The 24,033-nt window shown below is 44.0% G+C and overlaps 1 protein-coding gene across 1 annotated transcript in view; it reads right to left on the reverse strand.

Moving 5' to 3' along the window:
• Positions 1–24,033, reverse strand: part of LOC138516599 (sodium-dependent phosphate transport protein 2B-like) — a 68,645-nt gene that overhangs the window by 12,839 nt on the left and 31,773 nt on the right. The window contains exon 8 of the mRNA XM_069631853.1: positions 18,540–18,635. Coding sequence (XP_069487954.1) covers positions 18,540–18,635 — 96 coding nt within the window. The remainder of the gene's footprint in view (positions 1–18,539; positions 18,636–24,033) is intronic.

The following is a 24,033-nucleotide window of genomic DNA, read 5'->3' on the forward strand; positions in this document are numbered from 1 at the left end:
ATATGTTTTTAAGCATGCTGTTTGTTGTTTACTTTGGGACTTTATTTGATTGACTATTAGTTTCTGGATTTGTTGGCACAATGTCGGTATTGAAATTCCCATTGGCTTTTCATTCTCTTAGTATGAGTGAGTTTGGTAGCCCCCAGTTTAAATACTGTTGGATGAGCTTGCATTCTGGCTGCTTATAGGAGGGTCTTGCTTTAAGAGTGAGATGGAATTTTAAAACACTAAGAGGCGTAAATATGCCAAAAATGTTATGTAGACATGCACATATAACGAGAAACATAAGGAAAATGTATGTGGGGGTGGGGTAAAGGGTTAAATATAGTGGGGAAACAGTTGGGATGAGAAACAGGGGTTTGGTGGGGGACACCCCCAAAAATAAAATGTGTCGTGTTTTTCATTATAAAAGTTTCGGTACATGTGCATTCTACATAAAATGTGTCGTTATAAAGACATGTAACCGAAACAAGTGTCTACTCTTTTAGGCTGGCAGTTCAATGAGGGGTTTGTAGGGTGCCGCAATGTGTTCAGGATGCTTTGCCTTCCTCTATCTATAGCCTGCATGCCAGCTTAATAACCAGGGGCTCCGAAAGGTTAAAACATCTCTTGTGTGAGCAGGGAATCACCGTTGCTCTGGGCACATTATATAGAGCTCGAGGTGCTGGCATGTGCAGCCCTGCGGCATTCCCCTGATGACTTAACTATAGCGCCAGAATCAAGTACTGTTTCTGAGAACGCCAGGAACGTTCCACGCTAGTAAACGTCTTATTGGTATCTAGGCAACCTCTTTATTTTGCTTTCTGACATGAAAGAGGATGTCGGAAGTATCCAGAGGATATGACTGACCCTCACTTTACATGAAGCTTGGTTTGGACCTCCTCCTTTTGATAACTGCAGTTGGGCACTGGGAAGGATTGAATGCTTGGGATTGTAGTGTACCTGCGACGATAGGTCATTGAAAATGCCAGTCCACTTCCTAGGAGGAAGGAGGAAAGGGCTTAAGTCCCTTTGTGAAGAAAGGTGGGCTTTGGCGGGGTTTGAGCGGGGCTGCAGTGGACTAAGAAGAGCTCCCTAGCAGTTTCTTTCGGTGTTGCCTCCATTTTTCCTAACAGCATGGAAGATCAGAACCAGACTGTGGCAGGTGAGATTGCCTAGGACTGGGGAGAGCAGCCTAATGTAGGAGCTCTTTCTTTGTCAATTGAAAGGGTAGTAAGGTGTATTACAAACAGGGCTGTATGAGCAGCTGTGGGTACTGTGAGTATTGGTATGGTTCTATGTTCCTTCATCGCCAAAATATTTTCAATGAGTTTTATTCCAAATATTGTTTTTTGAAACTCATCAAAAAAAAGTTACATTTTTGAGGGCTTCCCCAAATGACCCCCTATAATTTAAACCCTATTTCCAAACCCGCCCCCCCACCTTATATACAATTACCCCCTCCTATATGATTCGATGAGTATTTTCAAAAATAAATATTTGGCAAAAAACTCATCGAAATATATTCTGCCGATGAATGAACGTCATACAATTGGGATACGATCAACCTTAGCACAGGTGTTTATAATGCTTAGGAATGTATTGATATTTGTTTTGCTGGCAATTTTGTATATTGTTTAGTGTATTTACTACATTGATTGTGTATGCAAAAACATGCTTTTTATCCAGTCCAATTGTACTGAATTAACTAAAACACCTCTAGATTTTTTATGAAATATGTTTGATGGCTGTGTAATAAAACAGCAAAATAATAAGCAGTAACGGTACATGAAAATGTTTTGAAATTACAATCGAGGCTTCATCCTCTCTAAACTGGCCCAAAGCGACACACACATGGGCTGTGCATAAACAGAGAAATCCACAAAGCAGCAGAGATACAGTGTGGTGCGTCTTCATGGCTAGATGGACAGGTGTAGCAATGGGTCTTGCTCCGTCTTGCCTGTCTAGTGTGGAGATTGGCAGCACAGAATGCAAACCTGCTGCTCCAGAATAGGAGGACATTCTTCTTGTTTTATGTGGCTGCAGTTGCCACACTCAAACTCTCAAGTGTTTTAGATGCATGTGAATCACTAAGGTGTGTGTGCCAATATTACTGTCTAAACCTAATTCAATAAATATAAGGTATGTTATGTTTTTGGGACTTGCACCATGCAACGCTGCCATTATTCATGGTCTCCTGGTACTTCAAGCTTAATTCCTCAAACTTCTAAGCGCTGCAATAACAGGTATTGCAATCACCCAATTATTCGACATTGGATAGATGAATGGCTGAACTGGTCCTGCCGTAGGATTTGAACTGGAAAACCTCTGATTTTCCCCATGTTAGAGGCTTTTCTCATGAGCTATTCAAACAGACACCTTACCACTGGATCAGAGAAATGCATCCAGAACTTGAAAAAAGTTGATCTTTTGACAGCACAATGGATCCACTCAACTTTGACTTTTTGTGACTCCTATCACGGCTACAAGCACTATCTGCATATCTAATGGATGGCTTGTGTGCCAAGACAAATAAAGCCAGATTTGCGCAAGTGAATAATTAAGCTGAAATGGGACTTCCATGTACAAAATAAATAAACAAAACTATTTATCATTTTACATTGCACACTAATGTAAAACATGTTTTGTTGCTTATATCTTGGAAATACTTTTGTTGTTTTAAGAAAGTGAAGACTGTTTCGGACTTGGGGGAGCATACCCTTGATATATCAGTATATAGCCATTATTTAATACCTTTATATATTTACATAATTGTGTAACTTTGTTCTCTTTAAGCTATTGGAGCATGTAACGGGTCCACAAATGTGGATTTGTTGTGTGATTCTGATAATGTACCTCTAAGTAGTGGGATACAATCAGAACAATATAGGATACCAATGGATGTGGCTCTAAATCTGAATGGAACATCCCCTTGTCTCATGGCTAAATATTTTGGAGCTATTCAAATAAAGGGAGTGCCAGCAACTGAAGGGAAACAACAAGAAAACCTAACCAATGCAAATGTATGTCATATAACACTGCATGGGGGAAATGTTGCCTCTATGTAAGCCCAAACACAAAGGAAAAAGATGGAGCTGTGGGATTCTAGAAAGTCTGTAGATGAAGAATATTTGCCCAAGAGGACCAGTGCTGAAGTGGGATAATTCGTTGAGATGATGCAAGGACTCCCTATGATGGACTTATCCAGGGAAATCCTGAAGCAGATCTTTGCCTACCTAGGACAAGATCCCCAGAGAAAGATATGTAAATGATATCCAGGAGGCATTGCTGACTGGGTGACTCTCTAGCGCTGTGAAATGCTCAGTTTGTGCCTTAAAAGACAAACCCAGAAAAGATTATTAAAAAAAACATGCACAATTCAAATGGTCTCCCTGGAATATTATCACGTATGCTACTGAATAGGCTTTGGGAATGTAATTTATGCTCCATTGCATTTTTGGTGTGAAATACATGTTGTGATTCTGAGAGTAGTCATGTTAACCAAAATACTTTTAAAACTGGAATTGTGCAGAGGTGTACATTTCACACTTTACAGAGGGTTATTAGACTTTTGGCCTGTGAAAGCCTTATTTAGATTAAATTAGAAATTCCAAGTTCAGCCATACCATTCTAGTTGAATGAGAGGGAGTTTAGTTTGTCTGTTTCTAATCTCAGCCTGGGTTGGGAGTCATATCAGAGTGAAAGCTATAGGGAGTAGGTGGCAGTTGGGAGGGCCCCAGTTCCTGTTCCCCCCATAAGTGCATGCATGAGTTTGGACAGTGCAACTGTAGATCACCCCATAGCTCCCCATTACAATTCTGGCCAGTTTCTTTCTTTTCATTGCAGGTGATGACATGTAGTAACAGTCGGGTGGACTGCTCGCAAAACAGCACACCAGAGCATACAGTTAGACTACTCCGGTTTCCAGATTTCTTCAACCATCAGAAAGACAGTCACTATGTGGAGCACTGGAGAGCCTGCGAGGCTTGAAGGAAAGCTGCATACCAACAACTGACACCAGCTCACGCTGTGATCCAACAGTTATGGCGGAGTGCCCCAACATGGACTATTACAAACCTGCAGCAGAGCATCTCCCTGACAAGGAAACCAGAGACGTATCGATATTCCCCTGTGGTGCAGCTCCCTGACACTCACTACAATACTTTCCAACATGGGACGCCTTTATCCCAGCATGGCGCACCCACAAGGTATAAATGGGTGGAGTTTAGCCCCCTTTTTTATGTATTTTGGCACTTGTAATACCTCCTGAGCAGGGAAGACAGGGCGAAATTGGCCAGATGAAGAAGACCAATGTGAGAAGTAAGGGGAAGCTAAGAAGGTGAACAGGAAACAAAAAAGTGTGAGATGTTTGGGTGAAGTCAGAGGAGGAGGAGTTGGCATACCAAAAGACCAGAAGGAGGAAAGATGATGGACAGGTGTGTGGTGGCGATTTGCAGAGAAGGTGAGATATTTGTTGGTGAGAGTATGTGGTAATTTGTTGTGAGTGTATGAGTAAGGTGGGTGAAAGAGAGTGTTAAGAGAAATAGTAGAGGGTGTGTGGAAAGTAACAGAGAGAGTGAAAGTAGGGTGCGTGACAAGATGGTGGGATGAAGTTGTAATGGATTGGAGAGGAGCAAGTAGTAGTGGGGTAAGAAAGTGGAAATATGCCTGTAGTACAACCGGATGCATAGAACAAGATTCATAAGGGCTAAGATATATAACCCACTAACCCTATGGTTAGATCCCTGCATACCTAACTCACACGAAAATCCACACAACCATCTTCTCGCTCAGCAAACCGCACGCACTTCACCACACCGCATCAACAAACAACACATAAAACGCCTCAACAGCACACGAGATCTCGCACCAGTCCAATATTCACACCAAAGCTCAGTGCAAGGGGGAAAACAGAAACGAAGCAGCCAACATCACACCACGTCTCTCACTCTCCTACTCCTTCTTCACCCTACTAACCCACCCCGCCTTCTTGTTTTCAGATCCACCTGAGCGCCTGGGGACCAATTCCGTTAGTGACGGTGCACAGTAAAAATACCTTTAACATTTTACAGGAAGAAAAAAGGTTGGATTAGAAAATGTTCAGATATTACCCATTTGTGCATTAAAAAATAAATGCAAACTAGGGGTATGCCCCACTGTACATTATCCATATGCACCATTAATATGATAGTAGAACATTGATTTAAGAAAGGTTAATTATCCAAAATGATATTGCTGGCATATCAACAGTGGGATTCCAGCAATTCTACTTCTTCTACCGCTGGGCCAGTGGTCCATTCTGAATTGGGTGGATGTTCAGCAATACCGCCCACACAGATGGTATTTACCCCGGGCAGTTGTCCTCTTCCAAAATTCCCCTAACTCATAATGAGACCCATAGCTCTTTACCTGACTCTTTGGCTGATGTGGAAAATACATATTTCAAGCTGAAATCAAACAAAACAGAGCTGGTTGTAGGAGATTCGTAGACTTGACTGAGACTGTCCCTGGGTAAATGTGTGCTCCAAATCATTAACAAACGTCTAGTGATGAGTGCCCACAAAGCTTGTGTTCTTTATGACAGTGCCCTTAATATGAGAACCTTAGAAGTAGCTATGTTCACCTTAGAGAGAACCTGGGTTTAATAAATGTCTATCCTGCAAGACCTGGAAGATTTGACATTTGATAGTGATACGTTTAGAATATGGAAGCCCCTGTATGCAGGACTGTCACAGGGTCTTAAACTTGCGCAGAGCGCAGCCAGTCAAAGGGTGATCTATATGATTCTATATATCATTTCCCAGTGCCCATTATTTGTACTGGCATCTTTCAGAGCCATCAGGGCAGGGATTATCAATGGCACTGGTGTACCCACACAAAGGCTGTGCCAGTAACACCTCGATGCATGACCCATGCTCTAGAAATAATTGCCAATTCAGGTGCCGCGGACGGGAACACACAGTAAAGAGTGGCTGAAAACCCTGCCACTCCGTAGATGCGTGTGGTTGCTGCGCTAAAATGGTCAGTACTGGTCTTGCTGCACGGATAGTGTTTTAGGGTTGGTGCAACACTAAAACACGCCCCCCATCAAGAAAGGGGTGCAATCGCCAGGATCCTCTTAGGCCCCCCTAAAAGGCACTCAATTGGTGAGCACTGAATGTCTAAAACCTACCCTATGGGGACTCTTTGACTGTATGCAGGGGCTTGGCCACCCCTCATAACCTTTAATGGCCATTATGCACACACGCATATTTGCACCGTCCCAATTTCCCATACTATGGACTGCGGTCCCCCCGTCACCCCCCCCCCCGGACCCCATTGAGGGCGTTCAACTCACAGCGCATTGGGTCCATGCCTATAGTAAAAGGCGCTTTACAAATGAAGAGAAGGAATGTTCTGTACGAACACCATCCAGGCAGCCAAATGGGATCCCAACATTTGCAGAGAGGGAACCCCTCCTCCCAATGTACCCCTGTAACAACAACACCGGGAACCCGTTTGGTATTGCAGACAGGGCCGTGTGGCTCTCTTGAGTAATAGCAACGTGCGTCCCCTGCAAAGTAAACAGCACAATGTGCAAACCTGTTAGTGGGGTTTAAATCAAGTTTATGAAGTCTCCCCTTGCCCCTGAGAGCCTTTCCTGCTGAAAAGCAGGCATGTGATGTGGTTGCACCGTTGACATTTCCACGACTATCCTTTACATTTCCTGTTCAGATCTGTGTCTTTCCCAGTCTGTACCTCACCTTAATGGACCTTAGCGAATAGACCCTTAGCACCTACTCATGGAAGTAGACTCCAGGCCTGTCGACGTGGACAAGGGGCGAGGCTTCAACGCAGCCTCTCGCACAGTAGATAGTGAGAGGCCAGCCGCTTTCCCCTGTCTGCGCAAATCACGCGGCTTTAAAGATCTCTCACATGCAACCTTACCCATCCGCGTATGCAAATTAGAAAATTCAGGAACAATGAAGTATATTTAATTATGAAACTTATTTTGTGGCAAATGCACTTATATTTTTTTTAAGAAAGAAATAAAGTAAGGTCGTCAATTCTTCCCTTTGAAAGTGAAGATGGCAAAGCAAACCATCAGAAACTCGGTTCATCGTGTTCGTTGGTCCTACAGCAACGTCACCAGTGCTGGCAGTCCAGTCGTCTTCATGAGAACCTGCTCGATACTCAGATCCAGGAGATGGCAGCGAGTTTATCATTGCTGAGTAGACACGTCTCAACGGTCAATAAAAGCCTCGCGATAAGACGGGTTTACTGCGCATGCCACTGTCGGGGCCTATCCTACCATTGGAGGTTGCCGGGTTCATTCCGAAGACTGCGAGGAGGGGACGGGAAGGGCGTGAAAGCAAAGGTTGCCCGGTGTGATTAGAGAAGCACACAGCGACAGATACCAGGGGCGGGGAGGTGTCACCCTGATGAGTGAGAGCAGAACTGCAGGGCCAGCAAACTGGTTTTCAATGGGCTTTGGGTGTTGTCGGTCTACTTCATGAACACGCCGTTTAACATAACATGACTGTTTACCAGGAGCACCACTAGGATGACATGTCGAGGGGTGGGGGAGGCTACCCCTTCAAATATTGTGAGAGGGACTAACTTCAGAGGCTACAGGGGAAGGACAAACTTACTTGTGTGGGGGCATCGAACTTCTTTACACATTCTGAGAAAAGGTACAGCTTCAATGCTATCTCTCCTTCACGTCTGAAGCCAAACACTTAAGAGCTGCTGAGAGAATGAGCTGTCTCATGTCCCCCTCCTACCTATCACTCCCTTGTCATGCAAGTGCTAACACCCCATCATGATTTCAATGGCCTGAAAATGTATGCATACGAATGCAGATGCTTGCCATACAACGCTTCACATGAGTAATTTCTGGGCCTTTCTTAAGTCTGCAGCTGCAGGCACAGTGTATTATCTGTGTCCTGTTCTGCTATGGCTCTAGAGCACAGCAAGGACAAGTCAACAAATACTAAGGGCCAATCTGAATATGCTGGCTGGTCGGTTTACCATCCAGCTGAAGAAGCCAGCCCATCAAAAATATCACGTTCTTCTGTTTCGTGCCCAATATGTCGTCTAATATCCAGGGCCGGGGCCAGCCTCAAAATTTGGGGGGTGGGGGGAGTGGATGGCTGTTTTGAAAACCGTTAGTGAGACGGAAAATCAAACCTATTGCGCTACTGATTACACCCTTCCCATTCTACCGCCCCCTCCCCAAGCCCAGGAGGCGGAGTAGATATTAAGCTTTCCTTTGGCCCATTAGGTCCATATTTCAATCCAACTCACCAGAGCCATTGCCATGATTCTGTAACAAGTGGGTCCTGGAGCTAATGTAGAAGGGCCCACACTAAGAAGAGCCCAAAGAAGGAAGGGCACGTGTTCTGCCCCGAACCAAATGCACAGGAGTGACAGGGAGCAGTGAGGGAGGGCGAACCAATCAGGTGGGCGTGGGGGGGTGTCCCCTTGAGAAAAGTTTTTAAATAATGGGTAAAATGTTGCATTTCTTTCTGTGATAAATTAGGTAAAAAGCCACACAGTTTACAATCGGTTTGCAGGGTAAGACATACAAAGTCCATTAGATGCCAAGCCACCAACAATGCACAGGAGCATTTCCAAACGCATTTTCCTAAGGCCTTAGCCCACTATATGCCAGTACTCTGCAAGTGTAAAAAAGCATTTCCATATCAATTGTGATCACACATGTCCATTCTGGTGCACCTATATATGACACTATTCCCACTCATGTTTTTGTCCATAATGCCAGTAAGGATAGTATAACAAAGCAGGTTTATGCTGGCTCTGCCAATACATGCCAGTATCCCCATGTAAGAACATACTCCTGTTGGCCTTGCCTTAATGCCAGTAAAAGAAAAACCATGCCACAGTAAGAAAATATTATGGCTGGCTACAGAAATCCCCCAAACCCCATATAAGAATTCTCATCATGTTGTATTTTCTCCCTAATGGCAGTAAAGAATGTCATGCCACAGTAAAGAAAACATTGCCTTGCAGACTGCACGAATGCCCGCACCCCAATATAAGAATACTTATGATGCCTTTGGCCTTAACACCAGTAATAAACTGCAATGCCACAATAAGAACATATGCTTTTGCTGGCTAGCCGGTAAGATAGCTCAGCGGGCTGAGCGCATGCTGTTTTAATCTGAGTGTGATTCGCAGGTTCACATCCTGACGAGGCCACCTCAGCTTTTCATACTTCAAAGTGCCTCCCTGATCTCTACCCTCCTCGATGGACTTTGTACTATTATGTTGCTTTTGCACCTTGTTACCTCTCTCTTACGCTGTACTGTACTGTGTTTTCCCTGCTCACCAAGTAGTCCCACTGCTGTGATATTTACAGGTTTGGGCCACGATAATAAGTTCAATAAATAAATAAATAAATAAATGAGGCTCATTAAATGAGTGCAAACTTCGGTTGGGTGATACATTTTATGTAAACATGTTCTCTGTACAGCGCTTTGGCGAAAACACTATATAAATAACATATCATTACACAAACCCCCCCATATAAGAACACTTATGTTGCACTCAACATGTAATATTTCCCCATAATAAGAATATGTTTCCTTTGACCTTAACACCAGTAAAATAAAAAGCCAAGTCAAAATAAGGAAACATGCCTTCCCCAAGTAGGAACACTCATGTTGGCTTTGCCCTTACTGCGAGTACAACATTCCATGCCACAGTAAGATTCAGTCAGGCCAGCCCCACTGTAGTATTCCCTCCCACCCTCACCCCACCATCACATAAAAACACTCAAGTTGGCTTTACTTGACCCAAAAACGGCAGTAAAACAAGCCATGCTCTTGTCAAAAAATGTTCATGCTCTAATGCTCCTCCCCAGGTCCCAGCGTGCATACACAAAGATACACACAGAGACATAGACACATTCAGACACATTGACCCACCAGTCACGAACCCACACAGCTGATTTGTCATTCACAGGAGTACCCATAACATTTAGACTGTGCGCTTATGAACACACGCAGTGTACACCATTCATACTGCATTCATTCATAGGTGACACCTAGCATACATACACCCACTTACACACTCCCTCGCACGCATTCACGGATGCATGCATACATACAATCCCTGCATGCACACTTTTTTTTGTTAGTGGTAATTATTGAAAGCATGGGCCATGCAAAAGCTGAGCCAGCTGTTAAGCCTGTAGTTGCAACATGGTGGGGGTGGAGGGGTCTACTGATATCCCCATGGCAGGCGTTTATCCTCTGCCTCTACCTTCACTTCAATGCCTGTTTTCTCACCTCGGAGAGCAATGTACTTGCTTAAGTGAATCCACCACTCTCTGAGGTGAGAAATGTGACAGGTTCTAGTGGTCTGAGCCCAGGGCTGGGCATAACCACAGAGTGATACCTGCTGCATCAAAAGGAGGGTGCGGCGGGAGGGGGGCGGGGCGTTAGCGCTAATATCCACAGGTTTTTCCAAGTTGCAGGCCTGATCCGTCTGCGTACACTTGCTTCCAGCTTCAGGGTGTACTGCGACAGTGAACAAATAAAATGCGTTTTCTTTTTCTGGCCCTGAGGCTGAGTTCTCAGAGCAGAAGTACTGCCAGTCACACTACATCCGCGTGCCCAAAAAACAATACGCTTAGGTAAGAATGCACATCCGGTTCACTGTGACCCTGTGTTCACAATATTTGCAGCAATTATGCTTCTGTTAATGGACAAACATTTCACACTGAATGGCTTGGGTACAGCACTAAACCATCATCCACTATCTGCTTCATAGGCAGCACTGGGCCCGGTCTTGGTTTTCCTGAATATCTTTGTTGATGCAACATTAAGAATGCTGTTTTATATGTCAAAATGGCTCTCTGTGTGCTATTGTAAATATGGCAGTATGCCACTGTCAGTTATTCTGCAGAGGTGAGAGGACTATCAGGGAGTATCAGGTTGCCACACTCCCATATAAATGGTTTTGGGATTCGCATTTCACATAGTCTGACAGAATACGTTCTGGTGAGGGCAAAACGACCAGAGCTTCTTTGATGTTTAATAATAAAATGATGGAGGTAATTTTGTTTCTGAGGATGTGGTCTGTTTATCAGGTCAAACATTCATAATGTTCAATGCTAAAAAACATAATGCACATGTGCCTTGCTCAGACTCTCTCCTGACATCCCCAGCAACAACAGGACAGGTTCAAAGGACACGTGTATTCCTGAACAAAGCTGCAGGGACACAAAGTTTCAACAGTCAGCTCCTCTGGTTCAAAATATTATAATTATTTAACCCAGACAGCCCAGTGAGAGTTGTTCAAATCTTAATAAAATCTTAATATAAGCCATGTCTGTCTCTGACACGGTGGCTACTGGGATAACACAATTATACAGCCACAAGTATCTTGATGTCATTATTGTTAGCTTTGTGAGCAGTGGGTCAGGTATGACAGTGCTGCGTGTGTATTCTATGTCTGTCCTGGGTGTACCGATAACAGCCATGTGGTATCCAGCCTACAAGGTTTCTCGATGATCCCCTGAGGAGAGTCAACACCTTCCACCAGATATCAGGAACCCTCCCAGAGAGGTTCCCAGGGCACTCTTGCTTCAAAGATAGACCTGTCATGGCAATGACCCTCTCACAGCAGGGGTCTTTTTACTGGAGTCCTTTTGAAGCAGGCTGACAGAGGAAGGTGGTGGAGTTAGAGTAGCCCAGGAGAGAGGTTCAGACCATAGACCGTTCTCCCCATCTTGGATTTTCTCGGGTTCCCCAAATTTCCTGTCTCCTCTCCTCACATCCTTTAGACAAGTCACCAGGAATGCGACACCAACAAGCAAAAGACTGCCTGGTTATAGCACCCTGGATTGGATACTCGACAACAGGCTTGCTCTGGACCAATCTGGTGTAGTATTTTGCCTGTATAAGGGGAGACGCCCCTTTAGTTGATTCATCTATGAACTTTAAGATAAGCAGGGTTCTCCTGGAACTCTGTTGGGGATACAGTCTATTCCACAGTCCTCTGCCATAGTATTAAAAATAGAGACTTCCAAGCAGGAGGAAAGCTCTTGTCCCTAACCATGTCCAGTGCCTATAAGGGATGACAAGCTGGCTGAACAAGGCCTACTCCAATTGACACTCTGATAGCCAGGACCTTGCTCAATGGAGGTGACAGAAACCGGCAAGTGCTCTCTATAATCCTTTGAGGTTGGGAAGGACAGAAGGAATAACTCACCTTGTCTCTGAGACCCTGGACCTGGTCATCCAGCAACCACAGAACCAAGGAGGCAACCCCTGGCTCTCCCTGCTTATCCAAACTACCTCAATGCCATTTTAGGCACCTTTGACATCATCTAAGCTGCTGCAAAGGAACCACCAGAGTTATCTCTGATCTTGATGCTCGACCGCCTATGCAGCTCTGTGTTTTACTCGATGCAGATACCAAAGCTCTGCTCTCTCTCTCTGATCTTGATGCTCGACCGCCTGTGCAGCTTTGTGTTTTGATCGATGCAAATACCAAAGCTCTGCTGTCTCCACATCTGAGACCCGCCGAGTCTTCTAGCATCCCCATCTCGACACTGCAGCCTTGGCAACCGCTTCTTCGAGCCCAAGCAGACGCTGCCTCAATAACATGTTGACCCAGCCAAGCCAGCTCAATGCCAAAGACAATTCTCAGCTTCTCTGCACCCAAGGCTGTCAACTCTTTCAGCATCACTGACCAGACATCGCCTGCCATTCTCAGAGTCTCTGTCCCACAAGTCGCCACTGTTGCTGAACAGTACTGCATCATTGGAACCCATTGCCACTGCTCCCTGATTCAACCATTGCTCAGTACTGAAAGTGTCTGTAATCCTGGTTTGATACCCCTGCTGGATGGTTCAGAATCGAAATTCCGTCTTGAGGGCATTGGAGTGATACCTTTATAGAATTTGACATTTATAGCAGCATCAGAAAATTGAAGCAGTCTAGGGATGCAGATTCTTATGTACTTTCTAATGTGGTTTTAAAAGCCGAACCAGCATCCTGGTCTAAAATGTTTTATACTTTGGGCCTGATTAGGACCCTGGTGGTGACGGTATGAACAGTGCCGGTAAGGCACTGGCACCGTTCATACCGTCCCGCTGTATTATGAGTTCTGCTCGCGGGTTCCTGACAGACTGCCAGGTCTTACCTCGCGGGCTGTGCGGCACCCGTGAGCATAACTCGTAATGCCGCCGGCACCGTTATCAACAGTGCCGTTGCATCCATGCTCCCACCCCCATTCTGCCCTATGGGGCAGAATGGGGATCGAGAGCCCAGCAACACCGCCACCCGTGAATGGGCAATTACCTGGCCATTCATCTCGTAATGGGGCGGTTATTGTCCAATCGCAGGAGGCGGTGTCGGTAGTGAGCATGGGGGTAGCCGTGCCCGCCATGCTCGTAATGAGGCCCTTTATCTTATAACATTACAAAAACAGCTCAGTTAACAACCACGTGGACATTCATTAACATTGCCACAATTTTATAAAAGGGATGCAGGCGTGTTCCCACCAGTTACCGCCCTATTGCACTATAAAATGTGGCAAGTAAGTTCTTCGGTTCCCTTCACCGTAACCAATGCGAAAAATGCATTTACGGAAATAACATCTTTCCCCCCTTCTAAACAAGTTTCAGGAGAGGTTTGAATATGGCAGCCAATGGCATTTTACTTAATACCATCAGATAGGAAGCATGTTATGTTAAGGCAATTTATTTTGCGCACTATCTCCCGAAGGCACCTTGGCGCGATGACAATGGAGAGTTGCGGGCAATAGCAAGGACCCTAGAACAACAATGTTTTCAGAGATTTCCTGAATTGAAGATGATTTGCTACGGCTCTAAGGCCAACAGGTAGCTCATTCCAGAGTCGACTGGCTGCATAAGGAAACACCTGCCCAACTATGTGAGCCCTACGTATCTTTGGGACGGCCACTAACTTAGCATCTCCTGACTGCAGAGATCTGCTAGGGACAAACAGAGAGAACTTATCCTAGAGATATTCAGGTTCTTGTTTAAAGAAAGCACTGTGTACTAAAAACAGGGACTTGAATTGATCCTTTGCATCACTAGGAGCCAATGAAGTGTCCCAAGTACTGGGTTTATATGAGCACTATAAGGCGACGCAGTTGCCACTCCGGCTGCTAGATTTTGCAACAGTTGGAGATGGTGCACCACCAAAAGAGGTTGCGCCAAATAGAGTGCATTGCAGTGTCCAGCCAACTGGTAATCTTGGGGGACACCACTAGGGGTTGCAGATCTTCCGTCAGAAAAGGCATGATACAGCAAAGAACCCTAAGAATGAAATGGCCAGTCTTGCAAACAGCATTAACCTGTGGTGACATAGATAGATCAGAAGAAAGAAAGACCCCAATATTCTTAACCACCTTCACCGGAGTAGGACAATCACCGAAGGTAGAAGGCCAGAAGGAACTTGGCCATTCAGCCATGATCAGAGAAGAACCCACCACCAGAACTTTGGTCTTGTCCCCATTCAGCTTCAGCTAATTTGCACTCATCCAATTTCATACTGCCGAGGGACAGTTCTGAAATTTCGCAGACACAGTATCATGATCCTGATCCAAACGGACGAGGCTCTGAGTGTCGTCGGCATAAGAGTAGCATCGATAACCATAGGAACGGATGAGGTGAATCAGTGGCTAAATATAGATATTATACAACATGGGGGACAAGGCTGAACCCTGAGGAACCCTGCAAGATAGAATCAGAGAAAATGAGAAATAGGGAGGTAAAGAAATAGATTGACCACGATCAGTAAGAAAAGAAGAAAACCAAGCCAGGACCCATCCTGAGAGGCCTGCTTCCTGTAGGCTAGATAACAGGATGGCATGGTCAACAGTGTCAAATGCTGCTGACAGATCGAATAGTATCAGGGCTCCCACAACGCCCTGATCAGCTAACATGGTAAAATCATTGACTACAGACACTAGGACACACTCAGTACCCTAGCTCGGGCAGAAACCTGACTGAAAGGGGTCAAAGAAAGAGTATGACTGCAAAAAAGAAGAAAGCAGCGGGTCAATTCGAGACACCAATAACTTCATGGGGAAGGGAAGCAGTGAAATAGGATGAAATTTAGCCAGTACCGTCGCATCCAAGGAAGGTTTCTTCAGGAGTGGGATCACTGTAGCCCATGTTAGCTCCGAAGGCCCCACACCGTCCCAGCAAGAGGCGTTAACTGCCTCTACAATGCAAGGCACTATATCTGACAGAATCTTTTTAAGGATGGCCACAGGAATTGGATCAGAAGAGGCGGCCGACTTCAGACGCCCAACAGCTTGATGGATGTTAGAGGCCTGAAAGACTGCAAACCTATTCCAGCTACTGCTCTCCATGGGTAAACCATCTCCAGGGGTGGTAGTAACCATCACCTGTTCATTACCCGAAATGTTGGCGCGAATATCTGCTACTTTATGAGCGGGCAACACAACACATGTATGTCACCTTTTTGCATTTTACTAGAGCATTCGCTAGAGTGGTTACATATCACCTTGGCACAAGCTTCTACACTGGGGCCTACAAGGGGATCTATTTAATGTATTAATCCACTTTGCACTTCCATGACGGTCTAGACTCTGAAGGCTCCATCTACCAGCCCATAAGAGCAACGATTGGCCTTAAGCAGTGGTGTGTGTTAGCCCTCTGCTTATCTATTCTGTATTTTACAGATCCAGATGGGAGACTAGAGAAGGTTAATACCTTTGCTGCGAAGTTTGGACAATGTAAATATACTTGGCTGGAATATGCTAATAATTTGATCATTCTGGACCTCATATGAAATATATTACATCGTAGCTTAGATACTGTTTGCCAATATTTTCATGACAATGGTTTGATAATTTCTACCTCAAAATCATATACAGTCTAATTTACGGAGCGTTATTTTAAAACAAGTAGAACATCTTGAAGTGGTACAATGGTAGTTGTTGACTGAGAAGGATCATATAACCTATTTAGGATTCACTATTGCTAACTCTTCTTTGGAGTTGGTCATTATAAAGTGCACATTAAAAATGTGCTCCATGTTTAAAAAGATACAAACATTTAATTCACACTATGGAGGCTTTTAAACCTTATTGTTGCTGGTGTTGTATGCTTAGAAGATATTACCATTATTCTTATATATAGTAGTGGGCTTGGGTTGTACATCCTTACATACTGCAGCCATGAAAAGAAGGGTACAATTGTACAATGAACTCAGGCTAGCAGAGGATGATAATTTACTTGGATGAATTCAAGTTCTCCCTTTTAATGATGTTGTCCCACACTTTCTAGTTTTACAAGAGAATTATTTGAGAATATCAGGAGCCAAATACATTCTGAGCATCTCCTGTCCAGACTGAGCATGCCTGAGCATGAGCATTGAAGTGCTCTCTCATCGGCCCAAGCAGGTTTCATTTACAGTGATTAGGAGTGTGAAAGGAATCCACTGCTGTACTCAACCTGAGTCTCTGGGCCTCATTCCGTGTAGGGCGGTAAGGGATACCGGGCACCGGTAAGGAAACCGGTGCCGGTAATCCCTTACTGCCCTACTCCGAGTTCCCTTAGCGGGTCCCTCCTTCAACACCTGGTTTTGCCAGGCGTTATGGATGGGAACCGTTAAGGGAATTCAGAGCCAATAACGGTCCCGCAAATTGCGGTACAGTTATTAGTGCCTTCCCATTGAGCCCTATGGGGGCTCAAATAGGAATGGGGAATGGTTTTTTCAATGGGGACTTACCGGTCCCGCAAAGGTTGGACTACACCGGTAAGTCCCCATTGAACGAGACCGGTGCCGGTACCGTTATTGGAGGCAGTCATGGTGCAAATAGCGCCATGACTACCTCCAATCTCGGAATGAGGCCCTCAATCTCCTTAATTTCCACCATTCACTGATTTATTCTACTTCCTTAATTCTCTCAACGGTGGAGAGGCGGTGTAGTGTGGGTTATGAGCTCTACAGGACAGATCTTGCTCACACGCACATGCTGTCTATTCCTGAGAGAAAAGAGCTGAGCCAGCAAACTAAAAGAACACAATATGAAAAACAGCATCAACACTCTGCCCTCTAATTTAGAATCCAGAGCTTCATCCTTTCTTTGATCCAAAATGTCAGAAGGCCCTTTAAAACCCCTCTTGCATAATATATGATTTCAACCTGGCAAAGGTCATATCTATTCCACTGTTTGTGATCCCTCTCTTCCATGAGTACCACCTTGAATATATCCCCTTTGCTATCTAGTCCTCTGAGGACATGGAGTAGACCATGCTTTGCCATTTGCCTGCCTCCCCAATGCATTGCTGCATGCCACCCTTCCTCACCCCAATCCCACCATGGAAGGGATTGCAAGGCATGGTGCAATGCCATGTGCTGGAAGAGCATGTGCGGCTCTAGAGCAGACCCGCAAAAGGGTCTGAGACCTTTTAGATCTAACCCTCTGAGATCAAAGGGGGGTAGGCAATGCTTTTCGTCCACCAGGTTCAGTGATATACCCGCCATGTTTCCTCACCACAATCCCAAGACTGAAGACATTGTCGGGCAAGGCACTACACTATTTGTTAATCATATAGCTCTGCACCAGACACGTGGATCAATGAAATGGGATGAACTGCCGCTTTCAGCCCAGGTGGCCTGTTGAAGAGCCCATGGAAAAGGGTACAACCAGTTAACTAGACTTCACCCTCCTTGGCCATCTCCAATAACCAATTGTTTACTAAAGCTATGCACTTGCTTGTTTCCATTGGTTCTTTCCTGTACCCTAAATCCCTGTATTGGCCCATTTGCACACCCCTGGATTGGTCCATGGCTCCCAAACATCAATTTTCACTAGGATCATTATTGGCTCCCCACACTATTAATTCCCACTCGCTTTACAAGTGGGCTGGTAATGGGTTTCTCTCACTCCTCATCTCCCAGTTTCAGTGGAAGATTCACCAAATCTTTCCATTCCATGTGTCCTTTATAAGTTGTTCCACTGAGCATCTTCTTAGAAAATCAGAAGTGGGATTTCTGCTGTCATGTTTGTCCATCACAGTGTTTCCATCCAAAACAACTTCTGCTAGAACCAACAAAACACATAATACAAAAATTGCATACTGAGTCTGCCACGGTGGCATGTGACACAAAGGAAGCGGTCACGCTCCATGTACTTCTCACTGTACCTCTCAATTGAGGCAGTACTTGCTCACTGAATACTAAAGCATTTCTCTCCATTCTTCTCCAGATGATCGAGACCAGCAATCTCTGGTCATTGCTGCAAGATCGTGTCATTGGGCCAAAACTTAGAGATTTGTGTATGTTTGAAGAAGGTTCACTGCGATACGGGGCACTGCATACATCCCTCATCTACACTGTGCACAGTTTGACCTAAGTTCTACACCAGCAGTGTAACGATAAGACTTAGTTTAAGCTGGACAGCTAACACCGCTAATAACCTGTGAACAACCTGCCTGCTACTGGAAACAATGACACCAATCTGTATGAACAAGCATACTTTCCAGAAAATAAATGTCTCAATTTATGGTAAATGAATAGTAAATCTGCTGAAACGCCACTTACCGTTAACTTGTCAACCACACACCAGGTCTTCACCAGGCTCTTGTTTCTTACTGATTCGTCTCCAGTCGCGATTCCATTGATCACGCTCTTGTCCAGCTAAAGTAAGAGAAAGGAACCATCAAGAATGCGCGTACAGCAAAGATCTGCAGCATACACCTGAGCTTTAAAGTCCATACCTCTTTGGCATCTGGCCTCTGGCCTTAAAGGGCACTCAGGAAGTTCATTTGCTGCTTCCTTCGCTGGCACATCAGAATAGATTCTGAATAATTATAACTTAATGTTGGGACCCACTGATTGCTACTGACCCACATCAACAATCCATGTTTGTAATGCTAAACACATTTCACAAGACGAAGGAAGGCAAAGCAAATAACCAGAGATCCTTAAACCCACATCTGGCTGCCGGTTTCACAGTATTTATCCTTAGCCATGCAGCTCACAAAAAACGGACCCACCCTACCACTGGTAAATACTACCAGTTACTCGAACTACCAACAACAAATCACACATTACTTTAGGGTTTTTAACTTAATGGTAATTCTCTAGGGGCATCACCTGCGGAAAGAAATACTATCAGCAATAACATCTAAAAATGTCAGGGAAAAGGACCACGAAGCACTCATCACTTCTACATCCTTAGCTGAATGCATATGGCCCATCTCTCGGCTGCAGTTCAGCTAGTGGCAGCTAGCCTTGACTTCTGCCATATGATCTAGATCAATCAGGAACTGATCTTTTTTCGGTAGGTAATTGCTAGCATTTATAGGGGTCATTTTCTTTTGTGGGCATTAAATGACCATCAATGGTAATGCGTTAACCCTCAGTGGTCTCCTTAGTATCAGCACTAATGCAATTTTTCCTTCTATAATGGGTGGCATTGTATGCCCGGGAGCAAATACCACACACTTCCGGCAGTAATGGTTACCACACTTTCAGTGATAGGCCCTCAGAGGTAGTGTAGGCTCTTGAAGTTTTTTTATTTGAAAGACAATCTAGTCCTGATGAAGATAGGCGCCAGCACTATTGTCGTTCTGGATGCGGTTTAGTCGAAACTGGGAGATGGGAAGGTCCATACGACATAAAAACCAATAAGATGATTGGGACCTCTTCTAGTAGACAAATGACTGTTTTATATGAGGCCTTTTCTCTCCATTGAATTTTTTGATGTATTTTGAGAGAAGTAAAGTATTGTAAGGTCTCAGAGGTGTATTGAAGTTTTATGTGTTGGGGGGCAAACTGGGTTAAGAAAGGTGTATACAGTACCCAAGCCTTGAACCCCCGGCCTAATGGGAATTGTTTGTCTTGTGCATTTTTTTTTATGCATATGTGTTTTTATGTTCAATTTATTGTGAACAATGGTTTTATTTATTATTTTATTTATTTTGACATTTATAAAGCGCACCAAGCCCAGAGGCATCTGGGTGCTTACTTACAGTGAGTAGCAGTTACATTTGTTGCACAGGAAATACAAAATGGAGACAGCAAGTAAAGACTTTACAATTGGACAGAGAGTAATACTTAACATTCAGAATTATAGATTACAGGCAGGCGCATGATATGGTGGTGAGTAGCTAGACGAGATGTGTGGCTGGGTGGCTTAAGCTATTGGTGAATAGGTGAGTTTCAAGTTGTTTCCTGAAAATCCATAAAGAGTCTTGAGCTCTGAGTGGTAAAGGAAGTGAGTTCCAGAGTTTGTTGGCAAATGTGGGGAAGTTGCAACTGCCAGCCTTTTGGATATTGAATCTGGGAGTGGCATGGCAGTGCTGATATGTTGCTTGGGTGGGTCTGGAACGATGTGACAGCGTGAAGCTGTTGGAGAGGTAGGTGGTTGCCATCTAGTGGAGATACTTATGTGTGAGGGCGAGTGACTTGAACATGATGCGTTCCTGTACTGGTAGCAGTGTTGCTGGTGTCTAGTGGCTAAGATGTGTGCCGATCTGGGGACATTGAGCGTGGCCCTAAGGGCATTGTTTTGTACTAACTGAAGCTTCCTGATTGTCTGACTTGATGTCTCTGTATAGAGCGCGTTGCAGTAGTCAAGGCATATGAGGACTAGGGCTCTGGCCAGAGTGAGGCAACTGTCAGGGGAGAGGGATTTTCTGCAGGATATAATAAGTTTGCATGTGTATGCGGTGGCTGAAGTAGTGGTGTTTGTTTGTTTGTTGAGGTTAAGTGAAGAGTCTAAATGGAATCCAAGCGTTTTTACCTCGTTTGAGACTTTAATGGTGTGTCCATCTATGGTGAATGATTTGAAGAGGTGATTGAGTTTGGCGATTCTGATTTGGGAGCCGATGATGAGAAACTCGGTCTTATCCTCATTCAAGCAGAGACCGTGTTGGCCATCCAGTGTTGGATAGCTCGGAAGATGACGTTGATGGTGGCTGTGTCGGTGTCGTGGTCTTCTGAGATGGGTATGAGGACCTGAGTGTCATCTGCATAATTGGTGTATATGACACCCATGTCGTCAAGGCGGTCAAGGAGTGGCTTTGTGAAGATATTATACAAGATGGGGGCAACACAGGAACCTTGTGGCACTCCGCAGGTAACTGGGGAGTGGGATGCCTCGGCTTTAGGGGAGAAGACTTTCATAGTTCTGTCACTGAGGAAAAACTTCATTCAGAGTATGGCGTTAGGGGACAAGTTAGCTGCTGATGATAGGTGTTCACAGAGAATATTGTGAGCCACAAGATCGAAAGCAGCGGAGAGGTCTAGGAGAAGAAGCACAGCTAGTTTCCCATTGTCTCTCAAATTGTACATTTGGATTTTTAAGTCCAACAGTGCTGTTTCCGTCATGTGTCTTAGACAAAAACCAGATTGACGTAGCCCTAGGATGTTATTGGCTTCGGTGTAGTTCTGGAACTGTAGTTATGCTATAAGATCAAGAATTTTCAAAAGAAACAGTACTATTATTGTTGGGTGGTCGTATGTTGGAATGTTAGGGTCCAGAGCTGTTTTTTTTAGTAGGGGTAGTAGCCAGGATTTTTTAGGTTGAATGCACCACAGTTAAATTTGAAGGAGGAATAGATCAGGTTTGTGATGAAAGGGGTGAGTTGGGATGCACATTCTTTGATAACTGAGGGTGGGCAAGGGTCGCCTTGGCATCGAGATGGTTTTAAGCTGAGGATGATTTTCCGAACTTCTGGGATGGAGACCTCTGTGAATTCAAATGGAGGACGCTCATTAGGGAGACTGGAGGTGGCAGGGGGCGGTGGGGATTTGTGAAGCTTGTCTAGGCTGTTTTTATTTGGCTTCAATGGTAGTTTGGAGGTGACTGATTTTGTTTTATAGAGCATTTTGAATGTTCTTGCACCAGTTTGCATCTTTGTTGCAGCTTTGAGGGGGAGGGATAGGTGTTTTTTGTTATTATTATAGAAATAAAATATGTAATTTTTGCAGAAACTCGCTGTCCCAAACTTTTCTGGTCCAATCAAAAGCCTTGTTTTGAATAAATGCAAAACCTCGTGAGACACCACGTTTGTAGTGATTTGCTATTCTTTCCCCAGGTGTCTGCGCTAGGGGTGTTCCCAAACATAGTTGAGAGAAGAGAGGCCCTCAGAGGTTTTCAGAATTCAGTTACTCCCAGTGCTCCATCTGAAATGCAGGGCTAAAGAGACAGGATTCTGCTAAAGGGTTCTCACACAGTCACTGAATTACATACTTCATCAAAAGATGTCTGTCCTATCAGCCTCCCAGAAAGCATAAAAACATTACTGTTGCTCAAGCATTCCCCAGAAAATGTAAATGTCACTTTAAAGGTCATGAATTTGCACACGAAAATGCTTTGCTTCTTTTACAAATGGAGATCTGATTTTCACAGAAGGTCAAGTAGCCAAAGTTGAGTGTAACGGTCACAGTAACTGCAACATCGCCATCCATATACTTTCACAGGATTATGATTTCCTTTCCACTATATACAAAATGTTTTACATTCAGCACTACTCATCCTAATTATGACCATTTTCCATGTTGGTTATGAGATTACCTAAACCTGATTGTGATCTCTGCAGACTTTGGATGTCAGAGGAGGTTGATATCGCATATTACTTCCTTGATGATAAAGAGAAGCAATGTAGGGGCACTGTGTAATCTCAGAGTCTTACCCTCAACACTTTAACAATGTAAAAATAAAAACACAATGGTCCCTGTCTCTCCTTCTTGGACAAATGGCTGCTTTTGGTAGATTAGCAGATGACTCCAGGTTCCCCGGTGCCCTGTGCCCCAGTGCTGGACTTGTGTTTCTTAGTCACTAGCATTCTGGTAGTTAGAGTCTTTGGCCAGTCCAAGTGAATACATTTGAGATAAGTAAAATAAAGTAAAATCAAATTCCAGGACTGGAATAAGGTGTCCTGAGACAGAGACATGGAGTCATCTGGTAACCTTAAGCTTTTGTCATGAATGTGGCAGAGGTACACTGTGGTGGCCATTGGTGTCAATGGCTTGGTCCTCCACATTTTTAAGGATATTCTCCGGGGTGTGTGATAAAGCCTTTCTTGTTCCGTCTTCAATATGTTATGCATTCACCCATCTTAAAAAGCCAATTAAATCCCTTATTTTACTTAGTACTGGAAACCTGGGTCTTGCACAATTTTATGATGGACACGTTGTCATGTAAAGAGAGACCAAGTGTACTTCTAACACAAAACACAGCATATAAGAATACGCCCAAAAGCTTAATTAGATTGTTTGTAGAAATGAAGGAGGAACTAGAATGTGAATATTGATTGGCTGTACCATGTTATGCTGATGGGATTAGGGACCAACAGTGCAGTTTAATATTATGGAATAATATAAAGCCTGAGTCAAAGTCAGGCCACCGCTCATGGCTATGTTTTTAAATGTGTTGGGGTTAATATGTATTTCGAGGTTATTGTTTATTGTATTCCTTGATTCAGGTTTATGCTGTTACCTGGATAATAGCCTGCTGGCCTAGTAACCTTTTCTTTGTACTTGATATGTTTCTTTCTTGTTGAAAATAAGAAATAAAGTTTGAAAAAAAATGTGTACATTAAAATAGAATAAATAAGTATTCATAAAATATAATATTTTATTGTCAATAAAAAGCCTTCACAAACCCCTAATTTAATACAACTAATTACAATGTAACTACTTTTAATGTCTTGTTTTAATGCATATTGATTTGAAATATAAAGCATAAATTAAGGTGCACCCTGATTTCAATAGAAGCAAGGGACCGCTATATGCAACTAAATTATGTCAATATATGGCATTTTACAGTTCTCAACATTTCCCTAATTTGGGATAAGTATAAGTTATGATTTTCTCCAAATGTCTTAGAAGTGTATGTAATCAACCCTGAATACAGGGAAAGTGTGTGTTAGTCATGTGCATATGACAATCTCTTGCACCACATATTCAATGTCAATTAAACAAAATTGTAACACATATTTGGAAAAGGAAAATATACACTCAGCCTAAAGTAATAATTTTCGGATCTGTAAGACGTATTGGAAAGTTTTTATTGACTTTCAAAATG

The sequence above is a fragment of the Ambystoma mexicanum genome, chromosome 6q, assembly GCF_040938575.1.
Source record: "Ambystoma mexicanum isolate Mex_15411 chromosome 6q, UKY_AmexF1_1, whole genome shotgun sequence".
Lineage (NCBI taxonomy): Eukaryota > Metazoa > Chordata > Amphibia > Caudata > Ambystomatidae > Ambystoma > Ambystoma mexicanum.